At 50.2% G+C, this 16,126-nt stretch overlaps 1 protein-coding gene across 8 annotated transcripts in view; it reads left to right on the top strand.

The window, feature by feature from the left end:
- LOC140389711 (uncharacterized) overlaps positions 1–16,126 on the top strand; it is a 201,990-nt gene that overhangs the window by 78,283 nt on the left and 107,581 nt on the right. For all 8 annotated transcript variants that reach the window (XM_072474143.1, XM_072474145.1, XM_072474144.1 and 5 more), the window contains exons 6-14: positions 49–198; positions 651–800; positions 5,022–5,171; positions 5,623–5,772; positions 8,103–8,252; positions 8,702–8,851; positions 10,691–10,840; positions 11,178–11,324; positions 11,715–11,903. In XM_072474143.1, the coding sequence (XP_072330244.1) occupies positions 49–198; positions 651–800; positions 5,022–5,171; positions 5,623–5,772; positions 8,103–8,252; positions 8,702–8,851; positions 10,691–10,840; positions 11,178–11,324; positions 11,715–11,903 (1,386 nt within the window). The remainder of the gene's footprint in view (positions 1–48; positions 199–650; positions 801–5,021; positions 5,172–5,622; positions 5,773–8,102; positions 8,253–8,701; positions 8,852–10,690; positions 10,841–11,177; positions 11,325–11,714; positions 11,904–16,126) is intronic.

Below are 16,126 nucleotides of genomic sequence, written 5' to 3'. Positions count from 1 at the left end.
TAAGCTCATTCTATATTTAATGACTAAAGCTTCATTTTGTTTGCACAGTTACATCAATGGATCCTACAAGCACTGCGGCTGAGATATCTTCTGTACCTGTGCAATCAACAGCTACAACACCAAACTCTACGTCCACAACAACACTATCAAATGCACCAGTTCCAACAACTACAGAGAGTTCCCCTCAGCCATTAACAAGTGAGCCCAGAGCAGTGACGAAAGAGAAAATTCTGGAAAATCTCAGCAGGTCTGGCAGCATCTGTAGGGAAAGAAAGGAGCTAACGTTTCGAGTCCCCTGATTCTTTGTCAAAGCTCCAGAACAGTGAGCTCAGCAACACGAATCAGTTCAGAAACGTAGGAATTAGTAAGGGTCAGACCTTTTCTTCAGCAGCTATTTCATACTGATGGTGCTGAAAATAATTCAATCCTTCGAGAGTTTATGATTCATTTAAAGCACGGTTACATTTAGTCATTTTTTGAAATCACTGCTGGATTACTAACAATTATCAATATAGAAATACAAAGGCATCCTGTTTGGAAATGGCAATGTTATATGTATATGGATTAAAATCATGCACTTTATGAAGGTTAAATAAGATTGAGCTCATGTTATATTTCAGAATTAAAGATTGATTTTGTTGTTTATACAGCTACATTAAGTAATCTGACAACTGTTACCGCTGAGATATCTTCCACTCCCGAACAATCAACAACTACAACAACAAATTTTACACCCGCAACAACACTAACAAGTACACCAGGACCAACAACTGCACAGAGTTCCACTCAACCATTAGCAAGTAAGTCCAAAAAACACCTTCCACAATAATGAAACCCATTCCAGGGGCGAGATTCTCCGACCCTCCGCCGGGGGCTGGCGTGAATCCCCCGAATTTTCCGGCACCGGATATTCGGCGGGGGCGGGAATCGCGCCGCGCCGGTTGGTGGCCCCCCCCCGGATGGGCCGAAGTCCCGCCGCTAAAATGCCTGTCCCGCCGGCATAGATTAAACCACCTTCCTTACCGGCGGGACAAGGCGGCGCGGGCGGGCTCCGGGGTCCTGGGGGGGGGGCGAGTGGCGATCTGGCCCCGGGGGGTGCCCCCACGGTGGCCTGGCCCGCGATCGGGGCCCACCGATCCGCGGGCGGGCCTGTGCCGTGGGGGGCACACTTTCCCTTCTGTCTTCGCCACGGTCTCCACCATGGCGGATGCGGAAGAGACTCCCTCCACTGCGCATGCACGGGAATGCCGTCAGCGGCCGCTAACGATCCCGCGCATGCGCTGCCCGGAGATGTCATTCCCGTGCCAGCTGGCGGGGCACCAAAGGCCTTTTCCGCCAGCTGGCGGGACGGAAATTCATCCGGCGCGGGCCTAGCCCCTTAAGGTTCCGCACCTTTGGGGCGGCGCGATGCCCGACTGATTTGCGCCATTTTGGACACCAGTCGGCGGACATCGCGCCGATATTGGAGAATTTCGCCCCAGATCCTATTGTTCGAATTCTCCCATGCCCCGGCCAATGAGATCAATGGTGTACAGGGGGAGGCATGTTCGACGGGATGGCCAGAAATCGGTTTTATTGCCATGAATTACCCGGGAGACCTTACGTTGATGCCCGCCAAGGTGTGTTGGAAACCCGCCAGAGGCCGATATGAATCTGGGGCGAAATTCTCCCCCAACGGCGTGATGTCCGCCGACTGGAGCCCAAATCGGCGCCAATCAGACGGGCATCGCGCCGCCCCAAAGGTGTGGAATGCTCTTTCGCATCTTTGGCGGCCTAGCCCTTCAATGTCGGGGCTAGGCCGGCGCCGGAGGGATTTCCGCCCCGCCAGTTGGCGGAAATGTCGTTTGTTGCCCCGCCAGCTGGCACGGAAATGCGCGCAGGCGCGGGAGCGTCAGCGGCCGCTGAAAGTTTCCCGCGCATGCGCAGTGGGGAGAACCACTTCCGCCTCCTCCATGGTGGAGGCCGTGGCGGAGGCGGAAGGGAAAGAGTGCCCCCACGGCACAGGCCCGCCCGCGGATCGGTGGGCCCCGATCGCGGGCCAGGCCACAGTGGGGGCACCCCCCGGGGTCAGATCGCCCCGCGCCCCCTCCAGGACCTCGGAGCCCGCCCACGCCGCCTGGTCCCGCCGGTAAATACCAGGTTTAATTTACGCCGGCGGGACAGGCAATTTCTGGGCGGGACTTCGGCCCATCCGGGCCGGAGAATTGAGCGGGGGGTCCCGCCAACCGGCGTGGCCCGATTACCGCCCCCACCCAATCTCCGGTACCGGAGACTTCGGCGGGGGCGGGGGCGGGATTCACGGCGGCCAATGGCCATTCTGCGACCCGGCGGGGGGTCGGAGAATGATGCCCCTGATTTGCATCATAATGGGATGCAAATGAAGGCCCAACCCTCCACACCAAATCTTTGCGATGCGATTGGGAAAACATGGTGGAACAAAACATATCTGTACACTGTGCCGTGCAAATGTTGGCACTTACCTGTAAAATGCATGGGGCTGCCTCGGGTCTTCAGAATGGAGGCCACAGGCAACCCTGCCCTCAGAACACCACAGCAGTGGGCAGGGGTAGAATCTAAGTTGGATCTACCCGATTTGGCGTCCTGGAGGAGATCAATCTTCCAGCCCCATAATGTTCTTGTTTTTCCATCTGCGTTCTCAGGTGGACCATCTCATTTTCAGTCCTCCCATCTTCCTTCCACAAAAATGTGTCTTTGATTTTGGGCACATTTTTTGGCGAACGGATCTCGGTCTACGCGCCATCTAGAACCATAGAATTCCTACAGCTCAGCAGGAGGTCATTCAGCAATTAAAGTCTGCACCGACCCTCTGAAAGAGCACCCTACCGGGGCGCATTCCCTCAGCTTATCCGCGTAATGCCTAACTTGACATCTTTGGATACAAAGGGGCAGTTTAGCATGGCCAATCCACCTAACATGCACATTGTTGGATATTAAGGGGTAATTTAGCATGGCCAGTCCACATAATATGCAGATCTTTGGACTGTGGAAGGAAACAGGAGCACCCGGAGGAAACCCACCCAGACACGGGGAGAACATGCAAACTCCACACAGACAGTCACCCAAGGTCGCTATCAGAACTGTGTCCCTGGAGCTGTGAGGCTGCAGTGCTAACCACTGTGCTCCTGTCCCATCGTGAAACCCCCGGTTGCATAAATAACTTGGTCAGGGCCAGAGGATTCGCAATGTTTACCCACCGGCCACCACAGTGGCAAACACTCCACGTTCCTGCCACTGCCACGTGACTTGTTCCCAGGATGGGAGAATTCCACTCCATGATTGAATTTAAAACTATTTTGCTGCCTCATAATCACAGATGGAATCACAAGATTTTGAAACTGCATAAACACAAATACATCCTGAGTGAAACATTGTGGGAGAAATTTATCATATTTTTTCAAAGTGGCAGCTTTGGTGCTGAAAATAATTCAGTAATCGGCGGGCGGGCAACTCTGGCGGGACGGAGTGGCGTGAAACACTCCGGCGTCGGAGTGCCCCAAAGTGCGAAATCATGCGCACCTTCAGGGGCTAGGCCCACCGCGGAGTGGTTTGCGCCTCCACCGGCCGGCGCGAGTTGGCGAATGCGCAGGAGCTCCAGCGTGAGCTGGCGTCATCCCCGCGCATGCACAGAGGGCTTCGTTTCTGCACAGGCAATGGCGGACTGCTAAAGCCGCCGGTGCGAAACAATAGAGTGCCACCACGGCACAGGCCCACCCGCAGATCGGTGGGCCCCGACCGTGGGCTAGGCCACCATGGGGTCACCTCCCGGGACCAGATACCCCGGCCCCCCTAAGAACCCCGGAGGCCACCTGCGCCGCCGGTAAGGACCTACTCCAATTTACGCCGGCGGGACTGGCAAAAAAACGTGCGTGACTTCGGCCCATCGCGAGCCGGAGAATTCGTGCAGCCCCGGGGCCCATTGAGTCGCGCTGGTCCCCGCCATTCTCCGAGGTGGGAGGCGCGAATCACGCCGGGCTAATTTTTGGGGGCCGGAGAATTTGGAGGACAGCGGGGGCGGGATTCACGCCGACCTCCGGCGATTCTCCGACCCGGCGGGGGTCGATGAATCCCGCCCCAGTTTTCTAAACAGATCTCGAGTCTTTTTTAAGAAAATAACTGAGTGGCCGTGGCCTATGCTGTCCCTCTGCAGGGGTGGGGCCTAATAGACCCGCCATCCAGCTCTACAGAGATCGGGGCGCCATCATTGAAGGGCAGCCTGATCAGAACTCAAGTATCACTCTCGCCGACACTGACCCAGACAATCATTAGGGGTTCCCCACCACCACCCTGATATTCACTGGGGGCTCCTTCCCCAGGAAAATTATCAGGGGTTCCCCAAAATTACCACTTTGGCAATATCGTTGGTGTTCCCCTGTCAGTGTCCTGCTCACCCCGTGTCTGCAGGTTCTCCCTTCACTGCTGGCTCTCCACTCACCCCTGCACCAGACTTTAAAGGTACCCCCCCCCCCCACTCCACCAGCAAATGGGGCGACCACAAGGGCCCATGCTTGTAACTGACCACTGGCACACGTTAACACTGCCAGGGCATGTATCTCACCCCACGGTGGCTATTATATTTACATGTGTGCTCCTGGAGTCATCCCCTTTGCTGAATCCTGTCTTTACAAAGCTGTTGTAAATCTCTCTGATGTGACATAATGTCAGTGAGGTATGAATGTTTACTGAGGGGGATCATGTGGTGGGGAGGCTGGTTAATAATATTAAAATTTATAATCCATTAAAATAAAGTTCCTGCAATTTGGGCGTGAACCTCGTGACATCACTGACAAGGGGTAAATGGGGAAATGGGATCTCTCCGGAGAGAATCACCTTTCCCGATTCTCTCTGGACTTTCGGCCTGCATCTCCGTTCTCTCTGACAGCGATCGCAGGCTGAAAATTACCCCTACATTTTTCAGGATTAACATCATGCTATTTTTGTGGGACAGGTAAGAATAAGCTCCTTCTATATTTAATGACTAAAGCTTCATTTTGTTTGCACAGTTACATCAATGGATCCTACAAGCACTGCGGCTGAGATATCTTCTGTACCTGTGCAATCAACAGCTACAACACCAAACTCTACGTCCACAACAACTCTATCAAGTGCACCAGTTCCAACAACTACAGAGAGTTCCCCTCAGCCATTAACAAGTGAGTCCAGAACAGTGACCAAAGAGAAAATGCTGGAAAATCTCAGCAGGTCTGGCAGCATCTGTAGGGAAAGAAAAGAGCTAACGTTTGGAGTCCCATGACTCTTTGTCAAAGCTCCAGAACAGTGAGCTCAGCAACACAAATCAGTTCAGAAACGTAGGAATTAGTAAGGGTCAGACCTTTTCTTCAGCAGCTATTTCATACTGATGGTGCTGAAAATAATTCAATCCTTCGAGAGTTTATGATTCATTTAAAGAACGGTTATATTTTGTCATTTTTTAAATCACTGCTGGATTACTAACAATTATCAATATAGAAATACAAAGGCATCCTGTTTGGAAATGGCAATGTTATATGTATATGGATTAAAATCATGCACTTTATGAAGGTTAAATAAGATTGAGCTCATGTTATATTTCAAAATTAAAGATTGATTTTGTTGTTTATACAGCTACATTAAGTAATCTGACAACTGTTACCGCTGAGATATCTTCCACTCCCGAACAATCAACAACGACAACAACAAATTTTACACCCGCAACAACACTAACAAGTACACCAGGACCAACAACTGCACAGAGTTCCACTCAACCATTAGCAAGTAAGTCCAAAAAACACCTTCCACAATAATGAAACTCATTCCAGATGCTATTGTCAGAATTCTCCCATGCCCCGGTCGGTGATATCAATGGTGTACAGGGGGAGGCATGTTCGACGGGACGCCCAGAAATCGGTTTTATTGCCATGAATTACCCGGGGGATCTTATGTTGATGCCCGCCAAGGTGTGTTGGAAACCCGCCAGAGGCCGATATGAATCTGATTTGCATCATAATGGGATGCAAATGAAGGCCCAACCCTCCACACCAAATCTTTGCGATGCTAATGGGAAAACATAGCGGAACAAAACACACCTGTACACTGTGCCGTGCAAATGTTGGCACTTACCTGTAAAATGCATGGGGCTGCTTTGGGTCTTCAGAATGGAGGCCACAGGCAACCCTGCCCTCAGAACACCACAGCAGTGGACAGGGGAAGAATCTACAGTTGGATCTACCAGATTTAGCGTCCTGGAGGAGGTCAATCTTCCAGCCCCATAATGTTCTTGTTTTTCCATCTGCTTTCTCAGGTGGACCATCTAATTTTCAGACCTCCCATCTTCCTTCCACAAAAATGTATCGTCTATTTTGGACACATTTTCTATATGGCGAACGGATCTCGGTCTATGCGCCATCATAGAACCATAGAATTCCTACAGCTCAGCAGGAGGTCATTCAGCAATTAAAGTCTGCACCGACCCTCTGAAAGAGCACCCTACCAGGGTGCATTCCCTCAGCTTATCCGCGTAACGCCTAACTTGCTCATCTTTGGATACAAACGGGCAGTTTATCATGGCCAATCCACCTAACATGCACATCGTTGGACATTAAGGGGTAATTGAGCATGGCCAATCCACCTAACATGCACATCGTTAGACATTAAGGGGTAATTGAGCATGGCCAATCCACATAATATGCAGATCTTTGGACTGTGGAAGGAAACTGGAGCACCCGGAGGAAACCCACCCAGACACGGGGAGAACGTGCAAACTCCACACAGACTGTACCCCAGGGCCTCTATCAGATGTGGGTCCCTGGAGCTGTGAGCTGCAGTGCTAACCACTGTGCTCCTGTCACATCGCGAAACCCCCGGTTGCATAAATAACTTGGTCAGGGCCAGAGGATTCGCAATGTTTACCCACCGGCCACCACAGTGGCAAACACTCCACGTTCCTGCCCCTGCCCCGTGACTTGTTCCCAGAATGGGAGAATTCCACTCCATGATTGAATTTAAACTATTATTTTGTTGCCTCGTAATCACAGATGGAATCACAAGATTTTGAAACTACATAAACACAAATACATCCTGAGTGAAACATTGTGGGAGAAATTTATCATATTTTTTCAAAGTGGCAGCACAGAATGAAAACTGGCGTGGCGCTTGTCAGTTTTGCAAACCAGTTTTCTAAACAGATCTCGAGTCTTTTTGAAGAAAATAAATGAGTGGCCGTGGTCTATGCTGTCCCTCTGCTGGGGAGGGGCCTAATAGACCCGCCATCCGGCTCTACAGAGATCGGGGCGCCATCATTGAAGGGCAGCCTGATCAGAACTCAAGTATCACTCTCACCCACCCTGACCCAGACAATCATAAGGGGTTCCCCACCACCACCCTGATATTCACTGGGGGCTCCTTCCCCAGGAAATTTATCCGGGGTTCCCCAGAATTACCACTATGGCAATATCGTTGGTGTTCCCCTGTCAGTGTCCTGCTCACCCCGTGTCTGCAGGTTCTCCCTTCACTGCTGGCTCTCCACCCACCCCAGCACCAGACTTTAAAGGTACCCCCCCCCCCCCACCCCACTCCACCAGCGAGTGGTCCAGGCACAAGGGCCCATGCTTGTAACTGACCACTGGCACACGTTGACACTGCCAGGGCATGTGTCTCACCCCACGGTGGCTATTATATTTACATGTGTGCTCCTGGAGTCATCCCCTTAGCTGAATCCTGTCTTTACAAAGCTGTTGTAAATCTCTCTGATGTGATGTAATGTCAGTGAGGTATGAATTTGTACTGAGGGGGATCATGTGGTGGGGAGGCTGGTTAATAATATTAAAATTTATAATCCATTAAAATAAAGTTCCTGCAATTTGGGCGTGAACCTCGTGACATCACTGACAAGGGGTAAATGGGGAAATGGGATCTCTCCGGAGAGAATCACCTTTCCCGATTCTCTCTGGACTTTCGGCCTGCATCTCCATTCTCTCTGGCAGCGATCGCAGGCTGAAAATCACCCCTACATTTTTCAGGATTAACATCATGCTATTTTTGTGGGACAGGTAAGAATAAGCTCCTTCTTTATATTTAATGACTAAAGCTTCATTTTGTTTGCACAGTTACATCAATGGATCCTACAAGCACTCCGGCTGAGATATCTTCTGTACCTGTGCAATCAACAGCTACAACAGCAAACTCTACGTCCACAACAACTCTATCAAGTGCACCAGTTCCAACAACTACAGAGAGTTCCCCTCAGCCATTAACAAGTGAGTCCAGAACAGTGACGAAAGAGAAAATGCTGGAAAATCTCAGCAGGTCTGGCAGCATCTGTAGGGAAAGAAAAGAGCTAATGTTTCGAGTCCCATGACTCTTTGTCAAAGCTCCAGAACAGTGAGCTCAGCAACACAAATCAGTTCAGAAACATAGGAATTAGTAAGGGTCAGACCTTTTCTTCAGCAGATATTTCATACTGATGGTGCTGAAAATAATTCAATCCTTCGAGAGTTTATGATTCATTTAAAGAACGGTTATATTTTGTCATTTTTTGAAATCACTGCTGGATTACTAACAATTGTCAATATAGAAATACAAAGGCATCCTGATTGGAAATGGCAATGTTATATGTATATGGATTAAAATCATGCACATTATGAAGGTTAAATAAGATTGAGCTCATGTTATATTTCAGAATTAAAGATTGATTTTGTTTATACAGCTACATTAAGTAATCTGACAACTATTACTGCTGAGATATCTTCCACTCCCGAACACTCAACAACTACAACAACAAATTTTACACCCGAAACAACACTAACAAGTACACCAGGACCAACAACTGCACAGAGTTCAACTCAGCCATTAGCAAGTAAGTCCAAAAAACACCTTCCACAAGAGCAAAATTCATTCCAGGGGCGAAATTCTCCTGAAACGGCGCGATGTCCGACGACTGGCGCCAAAACGACGCCAATCAGACGGGCATCGTGCCGCCCCAAAGTTGTGGAATGCTCCGCATCTTTGGGGCCGAGCCCCAACATTGAGGGGCTAGGCCGATGCCAGAGGAATTTCCGCCCCGCCAGCTGGCGGAAACGGCCTTTGTTGCCCCGCCAGCTGGCGCGGAAATGACATCTCCGGGCGGCGCATGCGCGGGAGCGTCAGCGGCCGCTGACAGTTTCCCACGCATGCGCAGTGGAGGGAGTCTCTTCCACCTCCACCATGGTGGAGACCGTGACGGAGGCGGAAGGGAAAGAGTGCCCCCATGGCACAGGCCCGCCCGCGGATCGGTGGGCCAGGCCACCGTGGGGGCACCCCCCCGGGTCAGATCGCCCCGCGCCCCCCCCCAGGACCCCGGAGCCCGCCCACGCCGCCTTGTCCCGCCGGTAAGGTAGGTGATTTAAGTTACGCCGGCGGGACAAGCAATTTATCGGCGGGTCTTCGGCCCATCCGGGCCGGAGAATCGAGCGGGGGGGCCCGCCAACCGGCGCGGCGCGAATCCCGCCCCCGCCGAATATCCGGTGCCGGAGACTTCGGCAACCGGCGGGGGCGGGATTCACGCCAGCTCCCGGCGATTCTCCGACCCGGCGGGGGGTCGGAGAATGTCGCCCCTGATCTCGAGTCGTTTTGAAGAAAATAAATGAGTGGCCGTGGTCTATGCTGTCCCTCTGCAGGGGTGGGGCCTAATAGACCCGCCATCCGGCTCTACAGAGATCGGGGCGCCATCATTGAAGGGCAGCCTGATCAGAACTCAAGTTTCACTCTCGCCCACACTGACCCAGACAATCATTAGGGGTTCCCCACCACCACCCTGATAGTCACTGGGAGCTCCTTCCCCAGGAAAATCATCAGGGGTCCCCCAAAATTACCACTGTGGCAATATCGTTGGCGTTCCCCTGTCAGTGCCTGCTCACCCCGTGTCTGCAGGTTCTCCCTTCACTGCTGGCTCTCCACTCACCCCTGCACCAGACTTTAAAGGTACCCCCCCCCCCCCCCACTCCACCAGCAAATAGGGCGAGCACAAGGGCCCATGCTTGTAACTGACCACTGGCACATGTTGACACTGCCTGGGCATGTATCTCACCCCACGGTAGCTATTATATTTACATGTGTGCCCCTGGAGTCATCCCCTTTGCTGAATCCTGTCTTTACAAAGCTGTTGTAAATCTCTCTGATGTGACGTAATGTCAGTGAGGTATTAATGATTACTGAGGGGGACCACCAGTGGTGTGGAGGCTGGTTAATAATATTAAAATGTATAATCCATTGAAATAAAGTTCCTGCGATTTGGGCGTGAACTTCGTGACATCACTGAGGAGTGGTAAATGGGGAAATGCGATCTCTCCGGAGAGAATCACCTTTCCCGATTCTCTCTGGATTTTCGGCCTGCGTCTCCGTTCTCTCTGGCAGCGATCGCAGGCTGAAATTCACCCCTACATTTTTCAGGATTAACATCATGCTATTTATGGGGCTGGTTTAGTACACTGGGCTAAATCGCTGGCTTTTGAAGCAGACCATGGCAGGCCAGCAGCATGGTTCAATTCCTGTACCAGCCTCCCCGAACAGGCGCCGGAATGTGGTGACTGGGGCTTTTCACAGCAACTTCATTTGAAGCCTACTTGTGACAATAAGCGATTTTCATTCATTCATGTGGGACAGGTAAGAATAAGCTCATTTTATACTTAATGTCTAAAGTTTCATTTTGTTTACACAGTTACATCAACGGATCCTCCAAGCACTACAGCTGAGATGTCTTCTGTACCTGTGCAATCAAGAATTACGACATCAAACTCTACATCCACAACAACACTAACAAGTGCACCGGTACTAACAACTACAGAGAGCTCCCCTCAGCCATTAACAAGTGAGTCTACAACTGTGAGCTCAGCAACATGAATCAGTTCAGAAACATAGGAATTAGTAAGGGTCAGACCTTTCCTTCAGCAACAATTTCATGCTGATGGTACTGAAAATAATTCAATCCTGCGCGAGTTTATGATACATTTAAAGAGCGGTTATATTTTGTCACATTTTAATCACAGCTGGATTACTAACAATTAACAATATAAGAATACAAAGGCATCCTGATTGGAAATAGCAATGTTATATGTATTTGGATTAAAATCATACACTTTATGAAGGTTAAATAAGATTGAGCTCATGTTATATTTCAAAATTAAAGATTCATTTTGTTTACAAAGCTACGTCAAGTAATTCGACAACTACTCCTGCTGAGACATCTTCCACTCCGGAACAATCAACAACTACAACAGCAACCTTTACATCCACAACAACACTAAGTACACCAGTACCAACAACTACAGAAAGCTCCTCTCAGCCATTAACATGTAAGTCCACAACCATCCAAGTTAATTAAACTCATGCCAAAATCTATGGTCAGAATTCTCCCATGACCCTGGGGATCTTCGCCTGTCTCCCACCAATGTGTATCGGAAAACTGGCTGGAAGCAAACGGAAAAATTATTTGCATCATAATGGGATGTAAGTAATGGCAAAACCGTCCACACCCTAATATTGTGGTCAGGGTGGAAGATTCGACCGCAAATTAAACTAAAAGCTTTCTTTATGCCTTGTAATTATGGATTAAATCACAATTTGTTAGGCCAGGATAATACAAACACATCCTGATTGAAATTACCATTGTGCTGTTCATGTGTGACAAATAAGAATAAGCTCATTTAATATTTAAAGACTTAAGTTACATCTTGTTTCTACAGCTACATCAACTGATCTTACAAGCGCTCCTGCTGAGACATCTTCTAGACCTGTACTGTCAACAACTACAACACCAGCATTTACATTCCCAACAATAGTAGCAAGTACAACAGAAGCAACAACTACAGAGAGTTCCACTCAACCACCGACAAGTGAGTCCATAACACCAGCAATCAGTTCAACAACAGGAGGTAAGAGGCAAGAGAGTTGTCTGGAGGTTCACCAGATGAATTTCTGGGATGGCAGGGTTGCCTTAGGGATTGAGATTGAGAAAACTGCATCTGTATTTTCTAGTGTTTTGAAGAATGAGAGACAGGCTCATTGTAACTCAGAAAATTCTTACTGGCATGACAGGATAGATGTAGATAGGGGGCTGGATTCTGATCCCCCGACGGCGTGTGACTGCCCACAATGGGGAACCCCATTGGCCGGCTGGTTGGATGGAGAATCACGCCCAGGGTGTTTCTCCCAGCTGGTGAATTTAGAACCAAAGAGGACAAAGGGAAACCCCGGACCGCAGTGACCTGGCCCAGTGAAAAGATCCAGAGTCTTTGCCCACTTGAGAAGCCTGAAGGCCAACATGATCTGCCTGCAGGAGACACACCTGAGGGAGAAGGACCGACTGTGGGTAAGAAAGGGCTGGATGGGGCAGACGTACCATTTATGCTACGGGACGAGGGCTAGGTGAGTAAACATACTGGTAAGAGGACAAAGTTCACAGAGACAAGGATCGTTACGGACCAAGGTGGACGTTACGTCATACAAAACAAAGAACAAAGAACAAAGAACATGGTCAGCAGTGTCCTCGATGGGGTACCGGTAGTACTGGTAAATGTGTACGCTGCCAACGAGGATGACACAGACTTTATAAAGAAGACCATGGTGGAAATCCCCAACATTGACACACATCAACTGATTATGGGGGCGACTTTAACTGTGTACAGGACTCGCTGACTGACCGATCAAACTCCAGAATGGGCTAAAGACAGGCATGGCTAGGGAGCTGGGAACATCCATGGAGCAGATGGGGCGGTGGACCCGTGGCGGTTCCTACACCCCAGCCAGAGGGAATTCCCGTTCTTCACACCGGCGCATAAGGTATGCACTCGGATCGACTTCTTTGCAGTGGGGAAATGGGTGCTTCCAGGAACAGTAAGAGCGGATTGTCATCTCAGACCACACTCCACACCACATGGATGTGAGGTTGGAGACAGACCATGCCAGCGCCCCACATGGAAGCTGGACCCAGACCTCTTGGTCAACAAGGCCTTCTACCAGAAAACATCACAGGCCATAGGCGAGTACGTTACTAACAACCAGAACGGGGCAGTCTCACCTTCCACGTTCTAGGAGACACTGAAGGCTATGATCAGGGGAGAACGTATAGCCGACAAGGCTCGCAGTGACAGGGAAGAGAGGGCGGTCAGGCAACAATTGACTGACTCCATCCTGGAGGTCAACAGAAAGTACTCCGAGGCCCCGATCGTAGAGCTTCTGGTGGAGAGGAAAAAGCTACAAATGGACTTTAACCTACTATCCACGAGGAACGCAGTATACCAACTGCGCAAGACACGGGGGACCTTCTATCAACACGGGGTCAAGGCTGGATGGCTACTGGCTCACCAGCTGAGAAAACAGGCAGCCACGAGGGAAATAGCGCCGATAAAAAACAGCAATGGCAGGCTGGTAACTGGGCCAAAAGAGGTCACCCGGGCATTTGAGACCTTCGACCAAGGGCTGTACACCTCCGAACCCCCCGATGGGGGCAGGGGGATGAAATAGTTCCTTGATGGACTGGACATGCCAGTTGTGAGGCAGGACAGGTGGATGCACCAATAGATCTGGGAGAAATCATGGAGAGCATCAGCTCCATGCAGGCAGGGAAGGGACCTGATGGACTTATATCAACAATTGGCACCGGCCCTGGTCCCACCCCTAAGGGATATGTTCGCAGACTCGCTAGCGAGGAGCACCCTGACTCCTACGCGAACACAGGCTACGATATCGCTGAGACCCAATAAAGACAAGGACCCAATGGAATGCGGATCGTGCAGACTCATTTTGCTGCTTAATGTAGACGTGAAGATCCTTGCGAACGTCCTGACCAAGGGACTGGAGAGCTGCGTGCCAGAGGTGGTCGCAGAGGACCAGATGGCCTTTGCCAAGGGTAGGCAGCTAACTGCGAACATCAGACGGCTGCTGAATGTAATAATGGTCGAAATAACGTGCTGAATCTCACTCCCCTTTTATAAAACACTGACTTTGCCTGGTTAAACTCGGCCCTTTTTTTTTGCCAGGTCTGCCCCAATGTCCTGATAGATCCGGATTCTACGTCCTTTCCATGTGCTCACCTTCGTTTGTCTAGCCCACCGCAGGATCCTCTCATGGTCCTGGTGGCGGTGCAGCATCGCGATGATCGTTCTCGGCTGCTTCCCCGCCTTGGGTTACGGTCTGAGCGACCTGTGTGCCCTGTTCAGTTCTGCGGGGTTGGCGAAGTTGTCCCTCCTGACGAGGTTGCCCAACATTTTTGCGATGTAGTCTGTCAGGTCTCTGCCCTCGATGCCTTCCGGCAGGCCCACGATTCACACATCCTGCTGTCGGGACCTATTTTCCTGGTCTTCGACCTTCCCCTTCAAGCTCACTTGGGCCGCCGCCAACATTTCACCTCGATATAATATAACAACCTCTGCTTCCGGAGCAGCGATCCTGTCGCTCTGGTCTGTCAAAGCTCTCTCGAGGCCTTGGATCGTCCTCTCTTGCACCTCCCGTTTCTTTCCCAGTCCGTCGATCGTCCTTTGTCGAGAGACCATCGCCTCCATCATCACCACCTTCATCGCCACATGGCTCTTGATTCTAATCGCCTCCTTCATGGTGGCCAGCTCCTTCTTTAGGAAGGCCCTGATGCTCGGGTCAATGGTCTCCCCCTCTCTTGGGTGACTGCGGCCTCTTTGCCTCGTGGGTCCGCCAGCTCGTCCACTCGTTGTTCGTGGCGTTTTCCGCAACTTCTGCCTCCGGCCTCTTGAGCTCCCGTTTGCTGGCATTTATTCCTCTTCGTTTCTTTTCCTCCGTTGGGGTTCATGGTTTTTCGGGCAAAATTCGTCCAAATGAGCCTTTTTTGTTCCGGGTGGGAGCCACCTGATGTGTGTGTGCTCAGCACTTCACCGTCACCGAACGTCCCACGCTGATTACATTTTTAATCATGTCAGGATCTGGACATCACCCTCTCTGTATCTACAAAGATCAGATTGCCTTCCTCCGTATGTCTTCGAAGTTGAGTGTGTCGCAGGTTTGTTGAGGTGTTTAACAATACAACAACCACAGAAAGCATCAGCGATAGTGAAATGAGTTGGGACATTGAAAATTAAATGGTCGTGGTGATCGCGCACACAAATGTAGATCAGGAAAGGTGGTAAAAGTGGGTGGCATTGTTAGTCAAGGATAGTATTACAGTGGCAGAAAGAACATTTGATGAGGACTCGTCTACTGAGGTAGTATGGGCTGAGGTTAGAAACAGGAAAGGAGAGGTCACCCTGTTCGGGGTTTTCTATAGGCCTCCGAAAAGTTCCAGAGATGTAGAGGAAAGGATTGCAAAGATGATTCTGGATAGGGGCGAAAGCAACAGGGTAGTTGTTATGGGGGACTTTAACTTTCCAAATATTGACTGGAAACGCTATAGTTCCAATACTTTAGATGGGTCCGTTTTTGTCCAATGTGTGCAGGAGGGTTTCCTGACACAGTATGTAAATAGGCCAACGAGAGGCGAGGCCATATTGGATTTGGTACTGGGTAATGAACCAGGACAGGTGTTAGATTTGGAGGTAGGTGAGCACTTTGGTGATAGTGACCACAATTCGATTACGTTTACTTGAGTGATGGAAAGGGAAAGGTACATGCCGCAGGGCAAGAGTTATATCTGGGGGAAAGGCAATTATGATGCGATGAGGCAAGACTTAGGATGCGTCGGATGGAGAGTATTCACACAGGAAAAAGACAATGTTGTCGAGGAGAATACTGAGATTCAGGCTACTAGACTAGAAGGGCTTGAGGTTCATAAGGAGGAGGTGTTAGCAATTCTGGAAAGTGTGAAAATAGATAAGTCCCCTGGGCCGGATGGGATTTATCCTAGGATTCTCTGGGAACCTAGGGAGGAGATTGCTGAGCCTTTGGCTTTGATCTTTAAGTCATCTTTGTCTGCAGGTATAGTGCCAGAAGACCGGAGGATAGCAAATGTTGTCCCCTTGTTCAAGAAGGGGAGCAGAGACAACCCCGGTAACTATAGACCAGTGAGCCTTACTTCTGTTGTGGGCAAAGTCTTGGAAAGGTTTATAAGAGATAGGATGTATAATCATTTGGAAAGGAATAATTTGATTAGAGATAGTCAACATGGTTTTGTGAAGGGCAGGCCGTGCCTCAC

Source organism: Scyliorhinus torazame, chromosome 14 (genome assembly GCF_047496885.1).
Source record: "Scyliorhinus torazame isolate Kashiwa2021f chromosome 14, sScyTor2.1, whole genome shotgun sequence".
Lineage (NCBI taxonomy): Eukaryota > Metazoa > Chordata > Chondrichthyes > Carcharhiniformes > Scyliorhinidae > Scyliorhinus > Scyliorhinus torazame.
Note: the sequence above shows the minus strand (reverse complement) of the source record. Positions and strands in the feature narration are given on the sequence as shown.